At 39.0% G+C, this 24,645-nt stretch overlaps 1 protein-coding gene across 1 annotated transcript in view; it reads right to left on the minus strand.

Moving 5' to 3' along the window:
* LOC149078287 (calmodulin-like) overlaps positions 1–24,645 on the minus strand; it is a 72,084-nt gene continuing 47,439 nt past the window's right edge. The window contains exons 3-5 of the mRNA XM_089241930.1: positions 13,059–13,202; positions 7,058–7,300; positions 1–2,547 (exon numbers count right to left, since the gene is read on the minus strand). Of these exons, the coding sequence (XP_089098056.1) occupies positions 2,513–2,547; positions 7,058–7,300; positions 13,059–13,202 (422 nt within the window). The 3' untranslated portion in view covers positions 1–2,512. The remainder of the gene's footprint in view (positions 2,548–7,057; positions 7,301–13,058; positions 13,203–24,645) is intronic.

Here is a 24,645-nt window from a genome sequence, read left to right on the forward strand (position 1 = left end):
TCACAAAATTTTAATTCTTTATTTTTCAAAGGGTGACGATGACGATGAAAAAAAAAACACAAATACTTCTTATATTTCTCTCTTTTCTTTCTTCGTTATATACAGACAAAGGAAAATAGACATGATATACGACTAGATCATACTCAGAGGAGGGAAAGGGGGAAAAAAAAGTGGTCCAAAAAAACAAAAGGTGCGAATTGTATGTTTTTTGTTGTTGACATTCCTATGTTGAAACATGAAGACTGGGGTAGAATCACGTACTGAAAAGCAATCAATGACTTGCAGCGAAGTGACAAGCTGTGTACACTATGAAAATTAATTCATGCGAGGTGACGGATAAACGAGTACGATTTGATCGAAAAAAGAAAAAATACATTGATCGAGATCATATTCACCGACATTTTTTTTTAATAGATAAACAAGAATTCAGTATTTTGACGTAAAATTTGACAAGAAAAAAATCCCAGGGAAGTCATTTAAAGTTAATTAAATCTGAATTTCCCCCCATAATATTTATTCTATAAACGGAAGAAAGATTTAAACTTATTTTTTTCGTTCAATCTATTGATCTAATTGGAAAATATATTACTTTTTCAATAACTTTATTTTAATGAGCTGTGACACACTCTCCCAATGGATACTTCCGATAAAGTGCAGCTCTAAATTATCCATTAACCACAAATCCCTATCCATTACCGTATTGGAAACAATAATGGATGTCAAAGTTGAATCGTGCATTCAAGTTTTATAATTTTCCAATAAAAAAAATATATAATTCTAACTTTTATATCTAATGTTTTGCAATCATGCTTTTACAGTGGAATTACGTACAAAGTGGGTACTAGAAGTCATCGTAGAAATGTAATCAACTGACGATCTTTTTCCTCAAAATATCAAATCTAAACCCCTTTTTTTCATAATTATTATTTTTTTTATGTACAAGCTAATATATAGTTTTAATCTTTGTTTTTTTTCTAAGTTCTAAACCTACGTTCGAGTGCTTTATTTAACTGTTAACTTATTTAACTTGTTGAAAAATATTCTCGTATGCAATACAGGGTGGTTATAAAATGTCTCCCTCCCTATACTCAGAGGTTTCTGGACTAAGAGTGATTCAGTGATTCGATTTCTCATTTTGTCAATTGTTCACAAGAATGGAACCGACTTTTCGAAAATTTTCATAAATTTACGGCAAATTCGCTATCTGGAGACGAAAGTTTGCACTACTTTATTCTACAAACTGGGACTAATTTTTTGAAAAATTTCATAAATTTACTGCAAAACGTCATCTCGTGATAAAGGTTTGAACTGTTTTCGTTTACAAGCTCGAAACCGATTTTTTGAAAAATTTCATGAATTTACCTTGAAAATGCTATCTGTTGATAAAAGTTTTAAATATAGTATTCTACATACCCCCCTGAAATCAGTTTTTTGAAATGTCTGTCGTAATTTAAAATGTAGTTCATTAAAAAAATCAATTAACACGACGAAAAAGTGAAAGGAATTCGTTTCATTGCGACACAATCCACGAATTATGCAAATTACCTTCACCCCCCCTGATTCTAATAATTGAGAATTTCCAGGTCATTGGAATGTTACACACGTAACAAACGTTTTTTAAACTGTAGGTATTCAGGTTCAACACAAGACAAACATTACCGAATGTGACGAGCTTCACGAACGCCATGGAAATGGACAAAAAATATGTCGTTATATCCGAGGTCGTTACATTTTCATCGACGTTATAAGCAAGATTCACTAACATTATTCTATGTGTGACAATATCCTCACCAACGTTATAACCGCTGCAGAAAAATCTTATCCCTAGACCTCTTTCCGGAAGCCTGCCATTGCGTTGGATGCGGTAGGCGGAGGGGGACTCATTTTACAACCACCCCGTATTCGACAAACAGAACTAAATGCCAGATTTTCGTTCATTCTAGTTTGTTTCGTAGTTCTAGAAAGTTCATTTACTGTTCGAAGTCGATGAGTATTTTTTTTTTAATTGGGTTAATTAATATACGATATGGTATCATGATATATCATTGATGTGCATAATCTTCTCTAACGCATATCGGTATATACTGTACATATATCAAAAAGATCACCACGACGATGTCAGTCTCTCTCTCTATTTTTTCTTCGAAGCACACGGTAAGTAATTTTCGAAACTTCTCGATTTTTCTTTTTTTTAAAGAGAAGGTAAAATTGAGCAGAGCGGACAACAAACAACACCACATCCTACGACAGGAATACGCGGAAGGTCGTACATTAGCTTCTTCATACCTCCGATGGACACAAAAAATGGATTTTTCTTCGTTGTAATCATCCAAACATTCTTTTTCAAAGGAATACGTAACGAATGTTTCTTTTTTTTTTTTTTTATATATACGTGAACATTATTAGCTCTTCTTCTTTTTTTTTTGTTTTGCCATGATCTTCATTTAAGGTTATGGTTTTTATGTATTTCTACAAAAGCCCACAAACCGCATATCTCGAAACAATGTCTTTGTCACTGTTTACCAGACGTCAAAATGGAAACGAATTCTGCAACGAGACAAAAAAAATTATATATATGTTACCTATGTTACCGTTAAAGCTCGAAAGCCGTTAATGTGCACATTACCTAGCTAATCTGCGGATTAACTGATTTGCTCCCGTTAACGTGCGGAATCAAGAGTTTTAAGCATTTTACCTAGGAGAAGCCGGGTTTTCCTAGGAGCAGAATATCTGCGCAGTGTGCAGCGTAAAAACGCTGATTGGTTAAAAACTGGAAATTCAGGTTATTTTGACCAATCAGAGTTTTTACGCTGCACGCGCTGTAGTAACCTGCTTCTAGGAAAACCTGGCTTAATGTGCACATTAACGGCTTCCGTATCGTTAAAGTTCAAAAAAAAGTTTGTTTCTCTCATTTCCTTTCCCTACTCCCCCCATCTCCCTCCACTTTTACACTCGTTGCTATGACAACGAAAGCCTCTTAACCAATGTATCTATGCGCGGCCTCGGTAATTCTTTGTATTATAGTTCTTAATTGATTGATGATTGATTCTATCAATTAATTTGTTGATTGTTTGATTGTATTAACTTGATACTTTAGATATCGAAAAATAAGTAAATAACATTATGTTAATTTAAGCCTACGGATACGTTGCTGTTGTTCCAGCAAAGATCTTATTTTCACTTTAACGAGTGCCTAGTAGGTAATTTGCAGATTACCTAGGTAATTTGAGAAATTAAACAATTTTCGGTACGTTAACGGATCACCCTAGTTAATCTGCACAATACCTAGATACTTTGTAGAATAACTGATTTCTGCAGGTTAAAGGTATCGCAAAAGGTTATCTACGTATCAGATTAGTTAACCTGCAGATTAGCTAGGTAATGTGCACATTAACGGCTTTCGAGCTTTAGCGGTAACATATATATTAAAAGGATATATACGTCAGAAAAAGTATAATAATGTTACTGTGTACAAAAAGTTCGCTAAGTGGAGCTGTGAAATTATATACTGTACGTATTGCGAAAGGTATTTGAAAAAAAAAATATATATATATATTAATTTCTTTTTAAATGATTCTTTAATTATTTATTTCGGTAATTCTGGAATTATTTTTCTTCTCAATGCATCTTGAAATTATTTCTCTCAATAATTATGCAATTAGTCTTTTACTGATTGTGAAATAATTTCTATCAGAAATTACGAAATTACTTCTTATTGATTTAGGCTATAAGTTATTTTTTTTCCCACTAATTCTGAAATTATTTGTTTTGAAAATTCTCCAATTATTTCTTTCCGAAATTCTTAATTTTCATCAATTTTGGAGAATTTCTTCTTTCATTTATTCTTTAGAAAATAATTTCTTTCACTTATTTCAGAACTTTTTCATTAATTTCTTCTAGGAAATCGTTCATTTAATCTATTTTCTAGAATTATTTCTTTCATTCATTCCAGAATAAATTGTTTTCAATGTAGCCACTCGTTTTCTGAAAAAAAGCGGGCCACGACAAAAACTCCGAGGGCCAAATGTGGCCCGTGGGCCATGCTTTAAAGACCCCTTGTCCTAAGAGGAATATGGACGAAGTACATGTGTGGTTTAGTAGTATTAAGTAGTGCACAACATCACGAAATATATATGATTCACACAATTCATTTGTTAATCAACGCGGCGAGGATTTCCTTCAGCAAATCATTACCGTGAATGAAACGTTGGATCCCGGAGACAAAAGCGTGCGAATCAATGGAGTGGAATCCATTTCGAGAACAAGATCTAGACGCACACCGAATAACCAACTGATAGAAACTCTTTTCTATCGGCCACAATTATCGAACTGTCTCGTCCCGGAACACGCACAATGCAGATCTAGAGATTGACCGATCCGGGACGTTTTATCTCGGAACACATTGAATGGGGTGGCAGCTCCATTTTTTGAAATCCCTCATCTGAGTATCCATATAATGATCCCGACTCATGATAAGTCCCATGAAATCAAATCACGCAAATGCCAACCGCACATAGCATCATTTGTATGGGTCAGAGTATTAGTTTCATTTGGTCGTAATGATAAAAGACTTAGTTTTTCTGATTGGCGGCAATCATTGATTTTTATTGGATTAACAGAATACATTTATGCTTTCAAGTACTACACGTCTTTCATGTAGTAGTCACTAGAATTTCGAAAATCACGTAGCAAATGACGCTGCCTTATCTAGAGCGTTTCGAAATATCAGGATGACTCATCCCCGTCATCTTTGAGCAAAAGTTTGACGTCATTTTTACCGCTGTAGCCGATTACTGTTTCCTATCCTGCTCTTTTTTTAACGATTAGACGTCACATGGAGCGGCAAACCCGTTGTTTGCTTAAATATGGGCGATGGGGCGTGTACTTGGATGATTCATGCTGTGTGTTGTACGACCTCTATCACATTTCAGTTTTCATCAAGCCTTGCTGCTTCTCTTCCTTAACCCTTAAATTGCTCCCATCGCTTTTTAGATGATGGACTTGGTAGACTGCTCAATCATCAGGAGGTGCAATATATGTGGGAAACTGGCTGTGTAAAGAGATACCGATGCTTTAGGAAAGGGAAATTCATCTCTGCCCTCACGGGGACTTTTACCCCGGTCTCTCTCGTACGCCTATGTACAGAGGACGAGTGCTCTATCTACCGGCACACGAGAGACTGGGCTTCGAGTGCCCGTGAGATCAGAGATGAATTTTCCTTTTTCCAACCACCAATATCTCTCACTCTACCAGTTTTCCGTACATATTGCGTTAACGAAGGAGTGGACGTCTTTCTCTACGTATCAGGAGGAGATTTTAATTGCTTTCGTGGGATGTGTGAAATTCTTAAAATGACGTAGACCTATACATAGAGTATGAATATACGTTCTAGTTCACTATTACCATATTTACAGATTTGCTTGTACTGTATTCCTACCTCCCCGATTCTATTGAATCTATGTAACGTCTGAGTTAGATTGCTATCTACCTTTCGTAAAAGAAAAGTGAAATGCAGTCGATTTGCGATAAGTCGAACTCTGGTAACTCGAATATCTGCTTAAGTCGAAGTTTTCACTCAGCGCTCCCCCCCCCCCCCCCAGAGCTTTTTCCGTATTTGCAAATAATTATTTGCGCAGCCAAAGGGTGAATCTTCTGGACCGTACCAAGTTCGATGCTCGCCACAAACATAGGCGCAAACTGAGACGCGTAGACTCGAGTGGAATGATCTGACTCTAGAATGCGAACATACCCCTCGCATTTCACGGTGATACGCATATATTCGTCGTAGGAAACTCTCGACGCGTGATCATCTTCGGGCAGGAACGATTTCAGGAAAAAAAGAGGTTATAAATATTTCTGAAGAACCGCCCCCTCCACCATCATTGAGCCCGTATTAGTCTCTATTCTTGTCATCACAGCGCATGCGCATGAAGTGGCAAGGAATGTTATTTGTCCAGAGACCAGATGGATATGTAATTTACCTGTGGCCAAATACATGGCCTCCACATCTTGCAGCAGGGACCCTAGACTCGCTACTATTTTTTAACCGTACATACACCTCGTACACATTCCTCTACGGAATTTCTAACGAATCGGCACATGCCGATATGAGTTGCCCTAACGTATTTATGTTGTCGAGTTGCGCCTTTTTTTTCTTGTTCGTGCTGCCATCTGCCTTGCATTTTCTGAAGTGAAGATGGACATTTTCATGTTATGTCATTATCGTGTCGTAGGCCAGCCTGCTCTATACGGAGAGACTTTTTCAAATGATAGACCGGCGCGCGTTCGCTTGAAACTGGAAAACTGCAGAAAATCAACTTCTTCCGGCCACCACTGTGCCGTCAACGGGGTTCGAATCTGGATCTTCAGGATGGGAGTCCGGCACGAAGCCCACACGACCGCACAGGGGCAGGGATCTTACACGGCAATCTTTGGCAGGCCCCCGTGAAATGAAGTTGGTGTTAAAAAAACAATGATAATAATCATCCCGGGCAAGACCGCAACTACATACTTTGTCACCGGTATTTTGGCACCTTTCCATGAAGAAGAAGCAGTTAAAGGGTGAATTTGTCTCCCCTTCTGGTCCAGCAGCTGGGGCACCTGACCTGCCTGCTCCCCAAAGTTGCGGCCCCGATCCCGGGCCCTCGGGCTTTAGCTCTGTCAGCCCCACCCTTGTGGGGGGCCATGCCTGTGGCATATACATGACATTGCCTTTATCTGGGTCTGTCGCGTGTCATTGATACTGCCCTATCAAAAAAAAGTTAAACCCCGATATTCTAGTTCAAACGCACGTAACGATGGATGCATAGATATTGCGTTCCCGAGGCATTGCTTGTCAAGAGGAGCAATAATAATCGTGGAGAAATTGAAAATTGACAGTGCTCAATAAAAATACTTTTCCCTCTCCATTAGTGCGAAATAATCATCAATCACTCGTGATCGGCGGAATAATGATGGCGGATGATCGATGGGGGAAAGTGAATTGAACACGGACTCTTTATAATTGGCCCCCGCCGGGATCTTAGTAGCGATCATTATGATTACGATTCTCACCCACCGTCGTAATTGACGAGCCCGTCTCCGTCGAGGTCTGCCTCCTTGATCATGTCCTCGACTTCTTCGTCCGTGAGTTTCTCGCCGAGATTGGTCATGACGTGACGTAGTTCTGGAGCGCTAATGAAGCCGTCGCCATTCTTGTCGAAGACGCGGAACGCTTCTCTCAACTCCTTCTCGCTGTCCCGCTCTTTCATCTTGTTGGACATCATGAAACAGAACTCGTTGAATTCGATTGTTCCGTTCCCTGAAAACAAAAATATTACAATGATTACCACCTTGAAAAAAAAGAAGAAGAAAGAAATCGCGTGCATATACCCTTTTTATGACGTTTATTGGCGATTTCCATAGTTATTATGCGACTGTCAATGAACGTAAACACTTCTCGCGTGTCATGATTCACACACGAAAGCAAGAGCATGTTCACAAAATCAATCATAGCAAAATGTTTCCGCCGGATTGTCTCATGGAGGGGGGACATACTGGAACGAAATCTCTCAATAGCGTCATGTTAATAAAAAGTCACAGGGAGAGACGTAGTTATTTATCACCGCATATTATATATTATGAGGCAAACGAGTAAGCATATGCGGGCGTACTTAACCCTTTGAGCGGCATGGGCGAGAAATATCTCGCCTCCTTGAAAGTCTCTTGTTTTAGCATTCAGAAGCTGATATTTTGTAAAGTGAAAAAAGTGGGGAGGGACTCGGTTCCCTCACAAGATTTATTTGGTGGGGGGGGGGGGGGTTCAAATAGCCTCAGTCCGAATGTTCCGGCGCCTATGACTGATCTGGCGATTGATAGATAAGCTCTGGGCAGTACATGTGACTACAGGATTAGTCGTGATCTTCTTTAATGTTTGGAAACAGGCGAATATTCACGAATCCCCGACTTGTCGAGCGATCGTTTCTTTTCTCGGGATTTCATCGCGTCATTCTGTCCACATTGCACGAGCTCAGCAAATAAGTGGAACCAGGCGCGGATCCAGGACGATGTTACGGAAGGGGCGAATTGTGTAAGTTCGTTTGATCGTCCCGTATTTTACGGAACACAGACATTTTCCCGATTTCAAGTGGCATTTGGGAGGGGTGGTCGTTCCCATTCCCCCTCCCCATCCCCTGGATCCGTGTTTGAGCGAAGAAAAACACCTTCAGCTTCGAACGGAACTGAGGCAGGCATCCTCAGCTGTGAATGAACCGGGCATGCATCTTCAGCTTCGAGTGGAGCTGAGGCAGCCATCTTCAGCTATGAATGAAACGGGCATGCATCTTCAGCTATGAATGATGCGGGCATGCATCTTCAGCTATGAATGAAGCGGGCATGCATCTTCAGCTATGAATGAAGCGGGCATGCATCTTCAGCTTGGAATGGAGCTGAGGCAGGCATCTTCAGCTGTGAATGAAGCGGGCATGCATCTTCAGTTGCGAATAGATATCAGCCCAGTGTGTAACCGGCCTTTGTATGTGGGTGTGTAGGATAATTTCGTATTTTACGGGGCAGACAAATTTTCCCTATAACATTCGGTGGCCCTTCTGGATCCGCGCTTGAGTCGAACACAAGCAGTTTTGACCCAACTTTACGGTAAACCGATTAAAGCTGATTTAAAAGCATCGCGTGAGGTTGGTGAGAAAAAAAGAAAATGATGGAATGGGAAAGAGAGAGAAAAAACGATGGATTCTTCATTCGGAATAAAAATGTGGAACTTCTCCTGAATCATAAAAATGCGGTTCGATCTGCAGGAGCAGCAGCGGCAGCTGGTGCATACTTCGTACGAGTGACGAAATGTATGTGTAATAAAAAAGAAATCACTCACGTCTACTATCCATTGCAAAGAATCAAGGCACTCGCAGCGTCTCTTCACAAAAAACTGCTCAATATTCAGGACAAACATCCAAGATGTCGCATATCACTATGTGCGGGACACACCGAAGGAAAAAACTCAGAAATATTCTTCAATTATGCGTTTGGTGTATATTTTTCACCTCACCCTCTTTTCCCTACTTTTATTCATTTACGTGGGGAGGAACTGAATGGAAATTTACCATCTACCTGTTTGCCCGTTTCAACCCAGATATATTACAGACAGAAAAATAGAAGGGGAAAAAACCATATCGCGAACCTAAATTATTTATGAGGTCCTTTTCGTGGAAGGAAAAGAATCGACAAATGCATTTCTAAGATGGCGCTGATGCCTCAAACACTGGCACATCCAAAATAAATTCGTAAATTTAATTTATTATTTTATGCTTCCTTTTTAAAAGCACGGAGCGACTGAGAAATGAGTATTCAAGAGGAAATAAAATAATGATAATAAAAAAAGGCCGTTTTGGGGACTGACTGTCAACGGAAGCGGTCGTCGTATATGTATATAGCAAACGATGCATCACCAGAGATGGAAACAGGGCAAGTTTTAAATTAATGCAATTGCCTCGTAATGGAGAACGAGAGATGAGGAGAGAGAGAGAGAACTTCCTGCATATATGGCACACACACACACATATATTTACAGATGAAGCTCCGCTTTGGAACAATGTCAGGAATCTCTAAGAATATTGAGGCAGTAAAAAGGGTAAAATCCATTATTTTTGAACTTGGCGGCGATATTTGGAGAGATGGGTGAGAAAGACATTTCTTTTTAATTTTTGGGAATTGAAGGTCTCGGGTGTGATCATCTGGGTTGCAAGCAGTGTCTTCCTAACATATTTATGTATTATACCGGCGCTCATTCTCAGCGTTTTCCACCTTGAGCCAGTAGGTACATAAATAGGCGTCCGAGCGGCACAGTGGTAAGATTCTCGTCTTGAACTATGAAGGTTACCGTCGAGGTCCACTGGTTCTAATCCGGGCAAGAACATCAGAAACAAGTTCTTTACCCACTGACCCTGGGACGACCACCGATAGATGGCACCTTCATTTCCCACCCACCTCCACAGGTTTGAAATTGCCGTATGACGATATATGACCTGAGTTGTGCGGCAAAGTAGAATAGATACATAAGCCGTATTAGATACCTACATAAGCCACCATACACGCCATCTCTTTTCTTTCTTTCAAGAAAGAAAGGAATTGGCGTGTGTAAAGGAATTGGTACGCATATACCTGTATTATACAGTGAAATCTCACTATAATGGATCAGTAAACAGTGAACCTCACTTCAGTAGAATCAGGTTTTGAAAGTTTTTTCAGTGCTTCATAATACCTAGATGTGAAACATGGAACACACATGAATTTTATGTCATCGTATAGTGTAATTTATCATGTCTGATGCCCTCACAAAAAAGTTAGTGTCGTTTGATGGAATTCAATGGAACGGCGGGAAATTATTCAGTATATATAGAGACTCTAATGGCAATAATCATCAGCAATTAAGAGATAATAAGGAACGATAATAAGCTACATACAAAGAAATCGTTTACACGAAATGAATTCCTATGAGTGATACCGAAGACATTGAAAAAGAAAAGGCGATGTCTGATAACACGATGGAGTTTTGCCAAAAAGAAAGAGTTCAATAGACTTCAGATAGAAAATATATACGACTTCGAAACAAGGATTAGTCCGTCGGTGGTTAAAATAATGGGAGGAAATTACATTAAAATGACGGGGGAAAAAAACCCGATATTTTTTCTTATGAACGAAGTAAAGAAATTTTTAAGAATTTTTTTTGTTTCTAAGCTCATCATTAAACGATCTCGATGAACCTCGTTAAGATGTGGGAGGAAAAAAAAGAGATTATAATGGAGTTGGGAATGGAATTCTTAATTACTATTTGCGAATGATGCTCTTATATATGCAAATGGGAAGAGACATTTATGTTAAAAAAAAACCACCACTTCGTATGAGGTGATACGTGGTGGGTCACTGAAATTTTTAAGAGGTTCACAAAAACTGATAATTGATACAGACTTTCCAACATCGAGGTGCGAATGGGAGCCCCGGTCTCCCATTCAAGAAAAGTCTCTCCTCGGAGAGCAGACAGACCTTTCAAAACGATACTTACATGACACGGAAATTCAACAATATGTAACTTTCATTTCATAATATAGAAAACAGATGGCAGCACCAGCGAGAACACAAACATGCACAACTCTGACAACATAGTTACGTAAGGGCAACGCATATACTTTCAGAACAATTTCCTCTTACGGCATGTAACAATTCGTTAGAAATTCCCTAGAGGAATATAGAGTGAGACGGCTTTTGCTTGGCCCCCCAATATATCAAAGAAATAGACTTGTTATATTGGGCTGAAAAGAACTGTGTCACTCTCTCTCTCTACCGTCCCTGGGGGAACATTTTTTGAAGTTGGGGGAGTTAACATTCCTCTGGAGAAATTTCAACGAATCAGTACATGCAGGAACGTATTTGTATATATGTGTGTGTGTACGCGCGGAGCTTATGTGTTAATGTGTTTCGAGTAATACACGTTTCGAGTTCTGGTGGTACTGCCATCTGTCTTCCATATTTTAAAATGAAAATAACAAATGTCAATTTTCATGTTGTGTAAGTATCGTAATGCAGGTCTGCCTGCTCTTGGCCAAGAGCCTTTTCAAATTCCGGATCGCATTCGCTTCTCGAAGTTGGAAAACCAGAGCACGCAGATTGCAAACGCTCAATGCACTGAGATTCCGACGAACCAGGTTTAAAATCATGAGACGACGTCATGGCTCCAAAATGAGGTAAAATTTTTCGCCAAAGTTCCATCGCGTGAAACAGAAAATTTCTTGAACGTGGTCTCATCAAACGAAAGCTTTACTTGAATATGGAAAAAAACATTTTCGTTTTTATGATGAATCCATTTGTCCTCAGTGATCAAAATTATGAATATCGTCCATTAGTTTTATACTCTCTCCATGTACAGTGAAAGTCCGTTATAACGAGAATCTCGCTATCACGAGTAATTCGAAAGTGATTGTCAAAGAGCTATTGTTAAAAATACATAAATATTCGGTTATAGTAAGTTATTTATGAATGAAAATAGGAGCACGCATTATAACGAACACGCTATAACGACAACGGAAATTCTCGAAAAGTATGTTTTTCCCCTTTCTTTAGGGATTATATTAAAGAATAATACATGTAAGAGTGCATAACAGTCTACTTAATATCAAATCCTTTGAAACATAAAATGGACTGGAAAGGGAGTGATATTTTTTTTAATCGCTTCACCCCCTATTCGTAGGTGTTTTATAAATGGGGCATGTCCCTAGCCCCATATAAATAAGACCACACACGCTGTATCTCTTATTTTCTTTTTATCTATAGAGTAGGTGGAAAAACACATTATGTTACGTATAGGTGAGTTGGTTGGGCAGGTGGGGCACGACCTCTGGTTTTGACTTTGTTGTTATTTCCCCCTTAAAACCATTCCCTTCTTTTTTCTTGGAATCATCGAAAACTGTAAACAGGTCCAAATCATTTTCTCTACCTCAAATGTCATTGGACACTTTTATAGTGCAACGAATACTCCAGTTGCAGAGAAACTGTTGCATTCCACAAAGTGCAACAATCAAATATTGTGTATGCATAAGCAATTGGTTCTAGATTGATATTTCAGCAAAAGCAGTTCAAAATGAAAGGAAACAGAAACCTAATTTTTTTTTCTACAGTCGATCCTGTTTGTAACATTTTTTCAAAAAGTCGTCATGAAAACACTGTCTAAGCTAGAAAACGCTTTGAACGTGAAATTCCGATGAGGATTAGTAAGAGTTGGGATCGGAAAATAAGACATACTATGCGAGGAAAACGTTCCAAGTGAGAACGTTATAAATGAGATCCACTGTATTTCCCCCTCTCCCAATTTATATGTTCCTACATTGCCGAAAATTAAAACTTGAATATAATGAGAAGTCCGTTACAACGACAATTTTCCCTTCTGATTGTGAACCGTGACTTTTACTGTATTTCCGTAGTTGTATATTGTTCCGATTAGTTTCGGTTTCTCACATCAGATTAACCTGCGTAAATACTTGTAGTTTTCCCTCACATTGTAAATATTGCCTTACCGTCTTGATCGACCAGCCTGATCATGTTGACAAGTTCGGCCTCTGTGGGCCTCTGGCCGAGCGATCTCATCACGACGCCCAACTCAGCGGCTTCAATGGAACCGTCACCGTTATGATCAAATAGCCCGAACGCCTCCTTGAATTCTGCAACAAAAGGAAAATAATAATAATATTTTTTTCAATGCAATGCAAAAAAAACGACTGCCGACATAAACATAATATAAACATAATATAAACCGAGTGACAGATTTGAATTTTATTTTCCTTTAGATTGGTTTTAAAAATATAATATATATAAGCAAAACGAAATGGTGAGAACCCCTAACAGACATACAATACTGCGAGACATTATTATTCGGATATCCATATAAATACCTGCCACAATCGTCACGTAAATGGCGGATATTAAAATGAACGCCGAAAATAGTTCAAGTTCTGCGCAAGAAATTTATATTTATTCAAAAACCGGCTTTGAACACATTCGATATTTTTATTTAATAGTCTGTGTGTTCGTATGGAAATTAAGAATTTGTCATTTTCACTCCAAAATATGAAAGAGGGATGGCAGCACCAGTATAACACGAAACAATCATAACTCCAACAACATACGTTAGAATCACGCATATACGCATGTTCCGATTTGTTAGAAATTCCTCCGAGGAATGTTTACAAGGTGCATGTATGGTAAACAAAGCTATAAATGTTATTAAAAGCAGCTACTACTCTGAGGCCGCGATTACACTGTAGAAGTTTGATAAAAGTCCTTTTACAAAACTGGAAAAATTCAACCAATAAACGCATCGGTTACATTCGAGCAAATGCAACCGGTGATCTTATTGGTTGAATTTTTCAAGTTTTATCAAAGAGCTTTTACAAAACTTTTATAGTGTAATCCCGAGGCGGCTGTAGACCAGGGGTATCAGACGTAAAACTTCTCGCGGAACCTATGATAGTTATAAGGCTGTTCCGTGGAACCCCTGATGATAACGAGGCTGTGTTCCCACGAAACTGAAACGAATTTTGAATATTTATCCAAAAAAAGTATGTCTCAACATCATCATAGCCGCAGGGCAAAATGAAAAAATTGCATCACCTCTAAATTTACATATTTATTGACATGAATCATTGCGAAAGACCGTATCGTGGAGGCCCCCTATGCAATATATAGGAGGCCCCCCCCCTCCACGAGACCGCGTATATATATATATATATATACTGTTGAAAGGCTCCGTACATGTACATGGATGGCGAGTCCATGTGGTGGAGTCTCCGTGGGGTCAGTGACAAAGCCTCCTAGAAGTAGTATCTAGGAGGCTTTGGCAGTGATGAACTTTCTTTCTCGTAATCTTTATCTCCACCCGTCTTTCGTTGAATCTTGTACTTCTACGAGTCTCCGGCCAATATATATTTTTTCAAAAAAATTTCAAACTGCTCCCCCCCCCTCCCCAAAGCCTGAAGAGATAATGTTTCTTTGATTTTGGCTATCCGCAGTTGTGCTCGGTTTGAATGCATGAATGAATGAATGAATAATTTTGGCTACATGACTTGATCAGCACCAAAGTAGGCCAGCCATTTTGCGAAGTGGCTAGACTTGGATATCGGCCGCGACATTATGATAACGTTTTTTGCTACTGACTGGTGAGAAACTACCAGTTGTGTAACAACATCACGGTTTCTGACGGATTCCAGCTGAAAATTTTCTACAATAACTTACATGGAATTACTTATCGGACTTTTCTCATACAAGAAAACATTGGAAGCCTGACGTATAATAATTTCTGGGTAAAAACTACAGTTTGAGAGATAATCGATTCTTCTCGGAAACTATCTTGTGTTTTTTAGTGAACCAGGTGTGACAAAAATAGAAGTAAATGTGTGTCTATACCAATAGCTGATTCCTGTCGTCAGCGCTAGACCGCGAGAAATCGAGTATAGATAGATATACTGTACAGATAGATTGATGGCGACTTTCTCTCCCTTTAATTTCTTTTTTTGTTTTTTGTTTTATTTATTTATTGTTCCGCTTCTTGCGATCGTAATCGATAGCTAATATACTATCGGTGTTGGTCTCTTCTTTCTCTATATTTCTCTATACTATAGATCCAGTTAGTCAGTCCATCGATCGATCGGGGAGGAAAGTCAAAGATCAAACGATACGTTATATAATAACGTAGATTGCTCTCGTCAAAACTGAAAGCAAAATGAGATAATATGGAAACAAAAAAAGAAGTTCTCCCAAGGTTATCTTTTAATGATGATCCGTTTTTGTGAAACGTTATTTCACACACACACATGCCACGGTTTTTATGGGGGTTTTTTTTTCAGAATATTTTACATCCGTGATATGGAGGGTCGTCACCCTATAGTCAGTGCCACAACGCATTGGAAAATGGTTGGAAATCGCAAAAATGAACATGAGTGACTGCATCATAACTTGGCTTTTTACGACAGTTTTATCCGATCCGCGAAACAGTGAAAAATTGATCGGAAGAAATATTTAAAGTTTATTTAAATTGATTTTATTAAATTTTTAAATTTTAATTTTGCTTTCGAAGAAGTAATTCAGCTTCAGAAAAAATCCTCTTAGCTTTTATACGAATTTCAAGTGGCTCTCGAAAAATTACGTGTCTGGAAATTTCATCGCTGGGAAAATTCATAGACACCAGTTCGACATGAGTGAATGAACGATTGATTGAATGTTTGAGAGTTCAAATGATCGAGTGAGCAAGTGAACGAGTGAATGAAACCGGCCTTTTACTATATAGAGCACACTCGCTCTCGCTCACTCATACACAAGGTCATGGCACTCAATCACTTGGAAGCTCATTCTATCATTCACTCACGTGTGGTCGGTTCCTCTTCCACTCACTCATTATATCACTCACTCACTAGGTTGCTTGTTGTATCCCTCACTCACTAGGTCACTCACTTACTCCCTAGCTCATTCACTTACTTCATAGGCCTCTCACTCACAGCGTCTGGCTTGTTTGTACGACGGGCTCATACTAGACTTGTTGTCAGCCTTCTTCCTCTTTTCGTCGAAGAAATTATCCTAAAACATAGTTTCCCAACATTTTTTGTTCCATCGCCCCCTTCTTCAGAAATTTTTTTTCTCCCAACGCAATCTAACCCATAGGATCCTATGTTAAACCCGTAGCTTCTACCGCCCCCCTGGAAAATTCCATCGCTCCCCAGGGGGCGTTAACGCCCACGTTGGGAATCACTGTCCTAAAACATGGAGCTCTAAGAACCCTTATGACCGATCAGGGACAGGTTTTTCGGTCAAGACTCGTTGCTGAACTCAACAGGCTTTGTAATGTGGTCCCACAGAATGACCACGGCGTGTCATCCTCTGACGAATGGCCTCACAGAACGTTTTAACAAAACGCTAGCAGATAATGTATGTTGTCCATGTATGTTGATGTCGAGCAGAAAAACTGGGATGAAATACTACCATTCGTCACGTTTGCCTATAACACTCTGTGCGAGAAAAAAATACTGGATTCACACCTTTTTATTTATTAGATGGACGCGAAGCTGAAACTACCCTATACACTACTAAACCATACATGTACCTCGTCCATATTCCTCTGCGGAACCTCTAACGAATTGGTACATGTTGGAATGTTCGGGTACGTGTAGTTAAACCTGACGTGAAGTTTGTTTCTTTAGTAATGCTTGTTGTGTGTAGTGCTGCCATCTGCCACCAGTTTTTTCTAACTATGAGTGAAATATAATGATTGAATAATTGTATCGTTGTGTAGGCCTGTTGCTCTCTGTGGCGAGACTTTTCAATGGGGAGATCAGTTCGGATTTGCGCCTCGAAGACCCTAGACACTAAGTCCCCATACAGTTCGAGTGAACGGGAATCTGATCATCATAGCCAATTAGTTACACAAGCAGAAGAGTCAAGGCAGATAGCACGGCTGCGAACTTTACAGGCTCAACAAAATGACAACCAACGTTACGATTCTCAACACCGAACGGTAGAATGCAAGAATGGGGATCTAGTGTGCATTTTCAGAACTGTAAGAAAAGTCGGGCTGTCGGAAAAATTAACGAAGAGATACTTTGGCCCGAAAATAAAGTTTTGCGATAATTATCAGATTTGTGAATTATGAGGTAAAGATTTCGATCCTGCTTCACGACGGCGGAAACCAATAGATGTTGTTCATGTGTTCCGTATGAAACCGTGCAATGATCCGGACGCTCAAGGCTGTTTCTGTTCCAACGACGACAATCCTAAGAAAGGCGAGATCGACGATGAAGAGGAAGAAGGCCCGTGTGAGCCGTCGTACAAACAGCGGAATGCTTTTTCTGTGGGGAGGGAGCAATGCAAAGCACGAGGGCTACAAACCTTTACAAAGGACTGTCTTCTCCATCTCATTTCTTTCAAATTATTGGATGCTATGGTTACTTAAGTTTTTTTTTTGGACAGTTTTGATCTGCGTATTCGGTATGTTCGGTCACGCTATTCTGACTGCGACTAATTCACCGTGATTCGAAATTTTATATTCCAAGATTATCGGCAATCATTTGATCTATTAACGATTACTATATTCTTATGGGATGGACGGCTATACACCACTATCTTATAATCCCGTTTATAATTTTGATTGCCCAATGGCTTTGATTGTTTAGATTTTATTTATTTGTTATATGACTTCAGGAGTTGACGATCAATTTTTATGTAAATTATTTTATTTTGCTGCCTTCGTCTGAGGTGGTCATGTGTTATGTTGTTTTTAATAAAACTTTCCGGACACACCTATCCTTCGGGAACGCTTCGATATCTCTCTGAGATGGGAAGCGGGGTGTGCCCGGTCTTCAAAGGTCAAAAATGTCACGCTATTCCTTTCGTCCTTGTATTTTGCTTAGCTTAATAAAATAACTCACCGTGTTTGATCCGTTTGTCTGTAATAAACGTGACTTTATATTAATTTTTGTAATTATTATAAAAAATTTAGAAATTGTGGCATATATGCTATCAGTTAAGAGTTAGAAAAACATCGCGAGACTTTTATGTCTTCGGAATGTCTAAGCTGATTACAATAGTTATTTTCAATACATAACATACAATACATAATTATTGTGCAGTACAATAGATTATTTTCATTTTTGTTCTTGGTTTAGCTCATAGAGGATGTCAACGTCCAATCGAAGTAAAGAATCTAAAAAAAATCTAAAAAACTTCGTGGCTTCGTGCAATGTCTCGAAATTAGAAAAATGATCGCGAAAAAAAAAACAATTTCTGATTTTGCAACAGTTTTGGATGCAATTAAAGAAACCTCAACTAAAAATCGCGAGATGGATTTCTGACAGCGAGATGGGTTCTATAATCTAGTGCGGGAGACTACAGAGATTTCAAGGGGGTCCTGAGCTTGTATGAGAAAGCAATTAACTTGTTTTTACATTATTAATCAAATGCGTCCTAGCATGTTCGGGCCTTAGGTAAACAGAAATTTTGGGCCTCTTATGGGCCCACAAAGAAGTCAGTGGAACACAAAATGTCGAGAACCCCCTGATGTAGTCGGAAATTATTAACTGATATTTATGGGATTTCTTAAGTGTTAGCACAAATTTCTCTTTTTTTTTTGGATTGGCAATCAAGATAAAATTATAATGGTTCAATTTTCGATGATTTCGGGCCCACGAGCGCCACCAACTCCGGCACTCGTGAGCAGCAACAGCCAGAAAATGCCTGTCATTGTTCTAACTATACGACGAATAAATAAATATTTTATTTTTTACTATTCTTCTTCTAAAGAAAATCCTCGTATAGTTGAGAAAATACCTGAGAAAATCCCGTCTTTATCGGTTGAACAGGCCTTTCGTATTTCTCGTAACTACAACAGAAATTCTTATTAGGCCTGATGCTGACCAAAGCCTGCCCTCACGCTATGTTATGTCAGGCCGTAAGTGTGTCTCTCAGGGAAAAGAGAAATTCTTATACGTCCTGATACCGTGGTATCAGATTTGGTAATACCATCGTGGTATCGTCATCATGTGATACCTCGGGCCTTACGTATTTCTCCCGGGGACTGGAGTAATCCTTATCGGGCTTTATATCAGACATGGCTACCATCACGCAATGTGAGCTTGACCTTATATACTAAGGGTTTCAATCTTTTTGGATAATGTGGGGCCACTTCATTGATTTCAAAACGTGTCACGGCCACTCAATTAAGTGATCTGGAACAGCACCGTAGCTTACTAAAGTGATCTGTTAATGTGTCACGGGGTGTTTGAGTGCTCTGGAACTGTGCCGCGGGACACTCAAGTGAAGTGTAACTGCACCGGTGTGGTGCATCATGAAGATCACTCATGCAATCTGTAAACATGTCGCGGCTTACTTAAAAGGCCTGGAAGCGTGCCGTGGTCCCCCTAAAATGATGTGGAACTGCACAGCAGGTCACTTTAATGGTCTAGAAATCTGCCTCTTTGTTTATGTTTGAGGTCACGGGCCCCATTAGATGACTTCGAGGGCCACATTTAGCACGCGGTTTGCGCTCGTATGCTCAAAACCAGCGGTAGCCTAATACTTTTAGTCGGTCGTGGATCTCCCAAACCCCGAAATCTTGCTGTTTGCCATGACCCCCCTAACTATAGCAGCAGGAAGTACAGCCATCCATCAGATAGAATGTTCTCGAACGATGGAGAACAACATTCTACACACGAATATGATGAAATAGCAATGCCATCTACTGAAATGCAAAAGAACTAAAAGGTCCAAAACAATGTTCCATACTCCTATCGAAAGATGTCAACCACAAGTACAATTTTTGTCAATTACAACAATATTACAACTCCAGTCTACCAACGTTACAGCACTGCTTTTGCACGTTAATTTAATCAAAACATTTTTTTAGCAATTTATTTGATTTTTTAAACTTTGCGTTCATTTTTTTTTTTAATTTCAAAATTTGACCGAGTAAATAGGTCGTGGACCCCTGGGGGTCCAGACACCCCATTTGAGAACCGCTGCTCTAAACCAAGAGCAGTAGTTGTTCAACCCTTTTAAATAAGAGCAATAATTAGATTTTCACATTAAAAGTACAGAAGCCCACGGGGCTGATCAAATAGCTTTGAGACTAAAATAGCCATATAACACGGTGTAACTGAAAAATTTGTTTTGAATTAGTAAATGGGGGGCAGGGCCCCAAACTCGTTGATTCACCCTCGACCTCGACTCATTTAGTATAAAAGTGTTAACATATGAACGTATTTCATAACAGTACGGTACCGACAGGAACTTCAAAACACGAACGCATGGTAACCCCTTGTATGAATAGATGTCACCACATTGGCATATAAATTCAACTCAAATTAAACTCATAATGAACGAATGAAAGAGTGAGCTTTGCGTCTCGCTGATATTCGCGTACGATAAGTAATGCAAATTTGAGTTAATCATCTGCAAAACGTAGTCGATCGAAATAATCTGGAATCGATCGGAGCTGATTGAAAGAGAATTTCTAAACGATTGAATCTCGAAATATAGTACATATGTACGCTAAAGATAAGGCGAAATGATGAACGAGGAACACGATAAGCAAAGTTTGTCTTTTCCGCGTCTTATCGCGAGATTAAGCGCCTGTTTACACGCAAAGTTTTCTTCTCAGAGGGTTTTTGTAAAAACAACCGACATCCAATGTGACAAAATGTCTGCTCCGGAAAGATTCAAGAACAAACATTATAAAGCGTAGATAGTATTTTGTTTCTTTTTTTCCTCAGTAAACATTATAATCCTCATCTAAGAGTAATTTTCCTTCTTTTGCGCAAGCGCTGATAATTATTTGATACTTTACTTTGATTTTAGAATAGAATTTTCATATTCCTTTTTTTGGACACAAACTTCTTCCAAAAAAACGCATCGTACGCGAAGTGCGCAATGTTATTGTTGTCGTTTTTCACTAGACAGCATTGATTCGATGACCAAAGGCATCTCCTGAAAACCATAGTTACACGTGGGTTTGTTTTGTTTTTCGGTCGTTGAACTTTGCTTTTGTGAGTTTTGAAAGAACATTATACAGGGTACTTTTAGAAAGAGTTAAAAAAGAATCGTTATCATACAAGAAGGTTATTATTATTTTTTTTTTTTTTTTCATTTTAACTGGATTAGAAGATGGCCGCTTGCGTGATGTCCATTGATGGCCTATAAGAAATCAAGGTAGCCGTTTTAGTTGGTGATCGATGCATAGAAGGATGGTGGGGGGGGGGGGAAATTGCTTCGTTAAGGTGCATCTCATTTCAACTTCATTCAAATGCACATTTTTGCATCTCAAGGGGTAGGGACCTCTTTTTGGATATTATGCAGAGATGAACTAGGAAAGAAGTTGGAACGTCGACTGGTCTCTGCTGGTAATCGTGAGTACCATTTCTCTTCCAATCCGGGCAAGCACATCAACCAATATACCACGGAGACACAACATCGCAACATATTTTTTCTCATAACATGCACTGTGGAGTGGCACTCACTTTCTTTTCTTTCTTTCAAATCGAATACATCTGAGGTTCTATCGGATTCGGCCAATTTTATCCATTGCCCTTGTCAACGGGCGGGATCGCGTATCGAAGAAAACTTTGCTAAACAGAATTAAATGTATGCATATGTAGGATATACTTATATGCAAAATATTATAGCATAAAAAATGCAAAATATTATAGCATAAAAAATGCAAAATGCGTTCGGTTGAATTTTATCTTTTTTTTGCTTCTTTCAATTTATTAGTTCACTAGCCAAGCAGCTGCACTTGGCGCCACTGTAGAAGCGGTGGCAAATGTTGGGGGGGGGGGGGGGGCACAAGGGTGATTTCTACTATGCGGATTAAGGGGTTAAGCATTTTTAGGATTATCCTGTTATGAAACAGAGGAACTCGTACAGATTTGGAGGGGGGGGGGTGCGTTTAAATTTTGCAAGATTAGAAGAAATACAGTCGACTGCGCTTAATCGGATAAACGGATAAAATCCTCTGTCACCTAAATTGCTCCAGCAGAGGCAATGTTAAAGTCCCCCGCGCTTAATATGGTAACTTCATTGACTTTTCCTCGCGTAATCGAATATTGCTCTTCACACGTTTACTGTTAATACACATCCAACCACTATACATATAATGTTTTTATTGCATGAAACATTTGTAATTGATGGCAAATATGTCACTAGGTTAAGATAAATACATTTGAGAGTAGGTACTGGCCTCAAAGTGATCTTCAATACGTACATTTGACTATTTTATTTTTGTTCTCTCCAGTAGACGGAGCTAACTGTCCAAATGAGAAGTAAAAATGTTAGGTATTGTGATCATTGTGTAATTGAATATAATTTTCATTTCGTTTTTGACGTCTGGTTTATTCGAGAACCTTTATTCATATTGATCCTTCATCAGTTCTCAGTATGCAAATTATACTAACGCTGTAAAATGGCTATTAAATTGTGTCCCGCATAATGGGATTCCGCGCTTAGTGTGAGATATCGTGTGCAGGAATCGTTGATATCCGATTAAGAGGGGGGGCCCCGACTGTACTTACAGATTTTGGAAGCTCTGGGAGAAGCTGCGACATCAAAAAGTTTGTAGAGCCCGTGGTAAACCCCGATTCTGGAATGGAATCTACGTTAGTGATAGTATTTATAGAACACGCCAATTTTACACAATTAACCTGTTGCTCATTTCGAAATAACATTTTTTTCTTGCCAAAAATTACGAGTAGAATTCTTTCTTTTCTCGTATAAGAAAAAGATTCAGAGCTTGTACAGTTTTCTTATGCAGTAGACACTTTAGTTTTAGTTCAGTCCGAATTTTCCAAGATTTAGAGGCTGTGAATCATGAAAGAGCATCTGTGTGATGTATCATCTCGTCGAGAAGTGGAAAACTTTTTCCATTCCGGAACTTTTTCCTTTCTACGCTTCATTCAACATCGTCTTCTTAGTTGCAAGCTGTTCCACAGAAAATCGTTTATTTATTCTTCTTATTTGTGAAAACTTCACGGACTTTATCTCACGTGGATGCGGGAAATGTTCGGTTTCATTTTTCTCCGCGGAATTGGGAATAGCTATTCCTCATACATGGTATGTATGGGCAGGGATAGTCGCATTCTTACGTCCATTTTCACATATGGACATTCCAAAAGCAAATGTCAGGTTGGTCTTCGCCGGGAGAGAAAATATGCACATGCAACCGTCGCATCGTCTTTACACGTCACAATTTTCTGATGAGGTTCAATTTTTTTCTTTGGGAATACGTTCCATTCGCGGTCTGTATGGATTCAATAACATACAGCCTGATTCTGAACTCTGAAACTTTGAGGTGTGAAAGAGAGGGAGAAAGAGACACACCTAAAAGAAACAGTTCTCTTTTTCCCTGAAGAATTTTGGTGCAATGCGGTTTTTTTTAGCTGGAGAGAGCACCGTCTGGCTAATAAAACTTCAAAATGGCACGTCTACCTGCTCAATTCATGAATAGCACGTCTAAACATACAAAACTACACTCGCGAATACAATCTATATTTTTTGTGCGATAAATATTTCATCAGAGGGACGTGTTTTTATCATGCCAAGACATAACGGTGATATTCCATAATACTCAGATATACTGATGAAGTTTAAGCAGGACATCACTTGAGTATATGGCATGCATTTTTTAGCAAAAAAATGTGTGCTCTATTGTGTCTTCACAGTGCGCTATATTGTGCATCACCTCTTAAAGCATAGTAGCGCAAACTTTTCAGTTCATGAAGAATATTATTGCCGAGAAGTTTTCAGGACTGTGTATGAACGCTTAACTTACTTCGAGAACAGTGCAGAACTCAATTTTTTTTCACAGCCGAAAGTAACTGAAATTCTTCGAGGGCTGCCGTAGAGAACTAAATTTCTCTAGGGCTGAATGGAACTAAAACTCTTCGAGTTCCGAACGAAATTAAAATTTTTCGAGGGCCAGACGGAACTGAAACTGATTTTCGTTCGACACGGCCTTCGGAAATTTTTAGTTTCATTCGGAAGTTCTAGGGCCGAATTTAACCAAGAGGATCTTCAAGGTCTGTAGAGAACTAAATTTTTGTACGGCTGAATATAACAACAATTCAACTGGGATCGAACGAAACTAAAATTATTTTAGGACCGTAGAGTAGAGAACTAAATTTTTCTTGAGCCGAATAGAACTGAAATTCTTCGAGTTTCGAATGAAACTAAAGTTCTTCGAGGGCCGAATGGAACAAAACTGAGTTTTATTTCCATTTGGCCCTCGAAGAGTTTTGATTTCATTGATAGCTCGAAGAGTTTCCGCAACATTTCATTCTGTACAGCTCTCGAAGTTCTAGGACCAGACGAAACTAAACTTCTTCGAGGGCCATATAGAATGAAATGCTACTATAGCCAAATGGAACTAAAACTCTTCCGCGGCCCCGAATGGAACTATAATTATTCGCGGGCCGTAAAAAAAAAGCTGAATAACACCTGCGAGGCTGAATAGAGGTAAAAATGCCGATAAAATCAATTCAAATATACCGTGTCATGGCTTCGTGGGTCGAAGAAACATCTTTGTGATAGTCCACATTGACTCTGGAGCCTGATTTTTTTTTCTTTTTCTGCTCA

Source organism: Pholcus phalangioides, unplaced genomic scaffold, assembly GCF_987345545.1.
Source record: "Pholcus phalangioides strain wild (caught in Gottingen) unplaced genomic scaffold, Ppha-v1.0 ptg000014l_1, whole genome shotgun sequence".
NCBI classification, from domain to species: Eukaryota; Metazoa; Arthropoda; class Arachnida; order Araneae; family Pholcidae; genus Pholcus; species Pholcus phalangioides.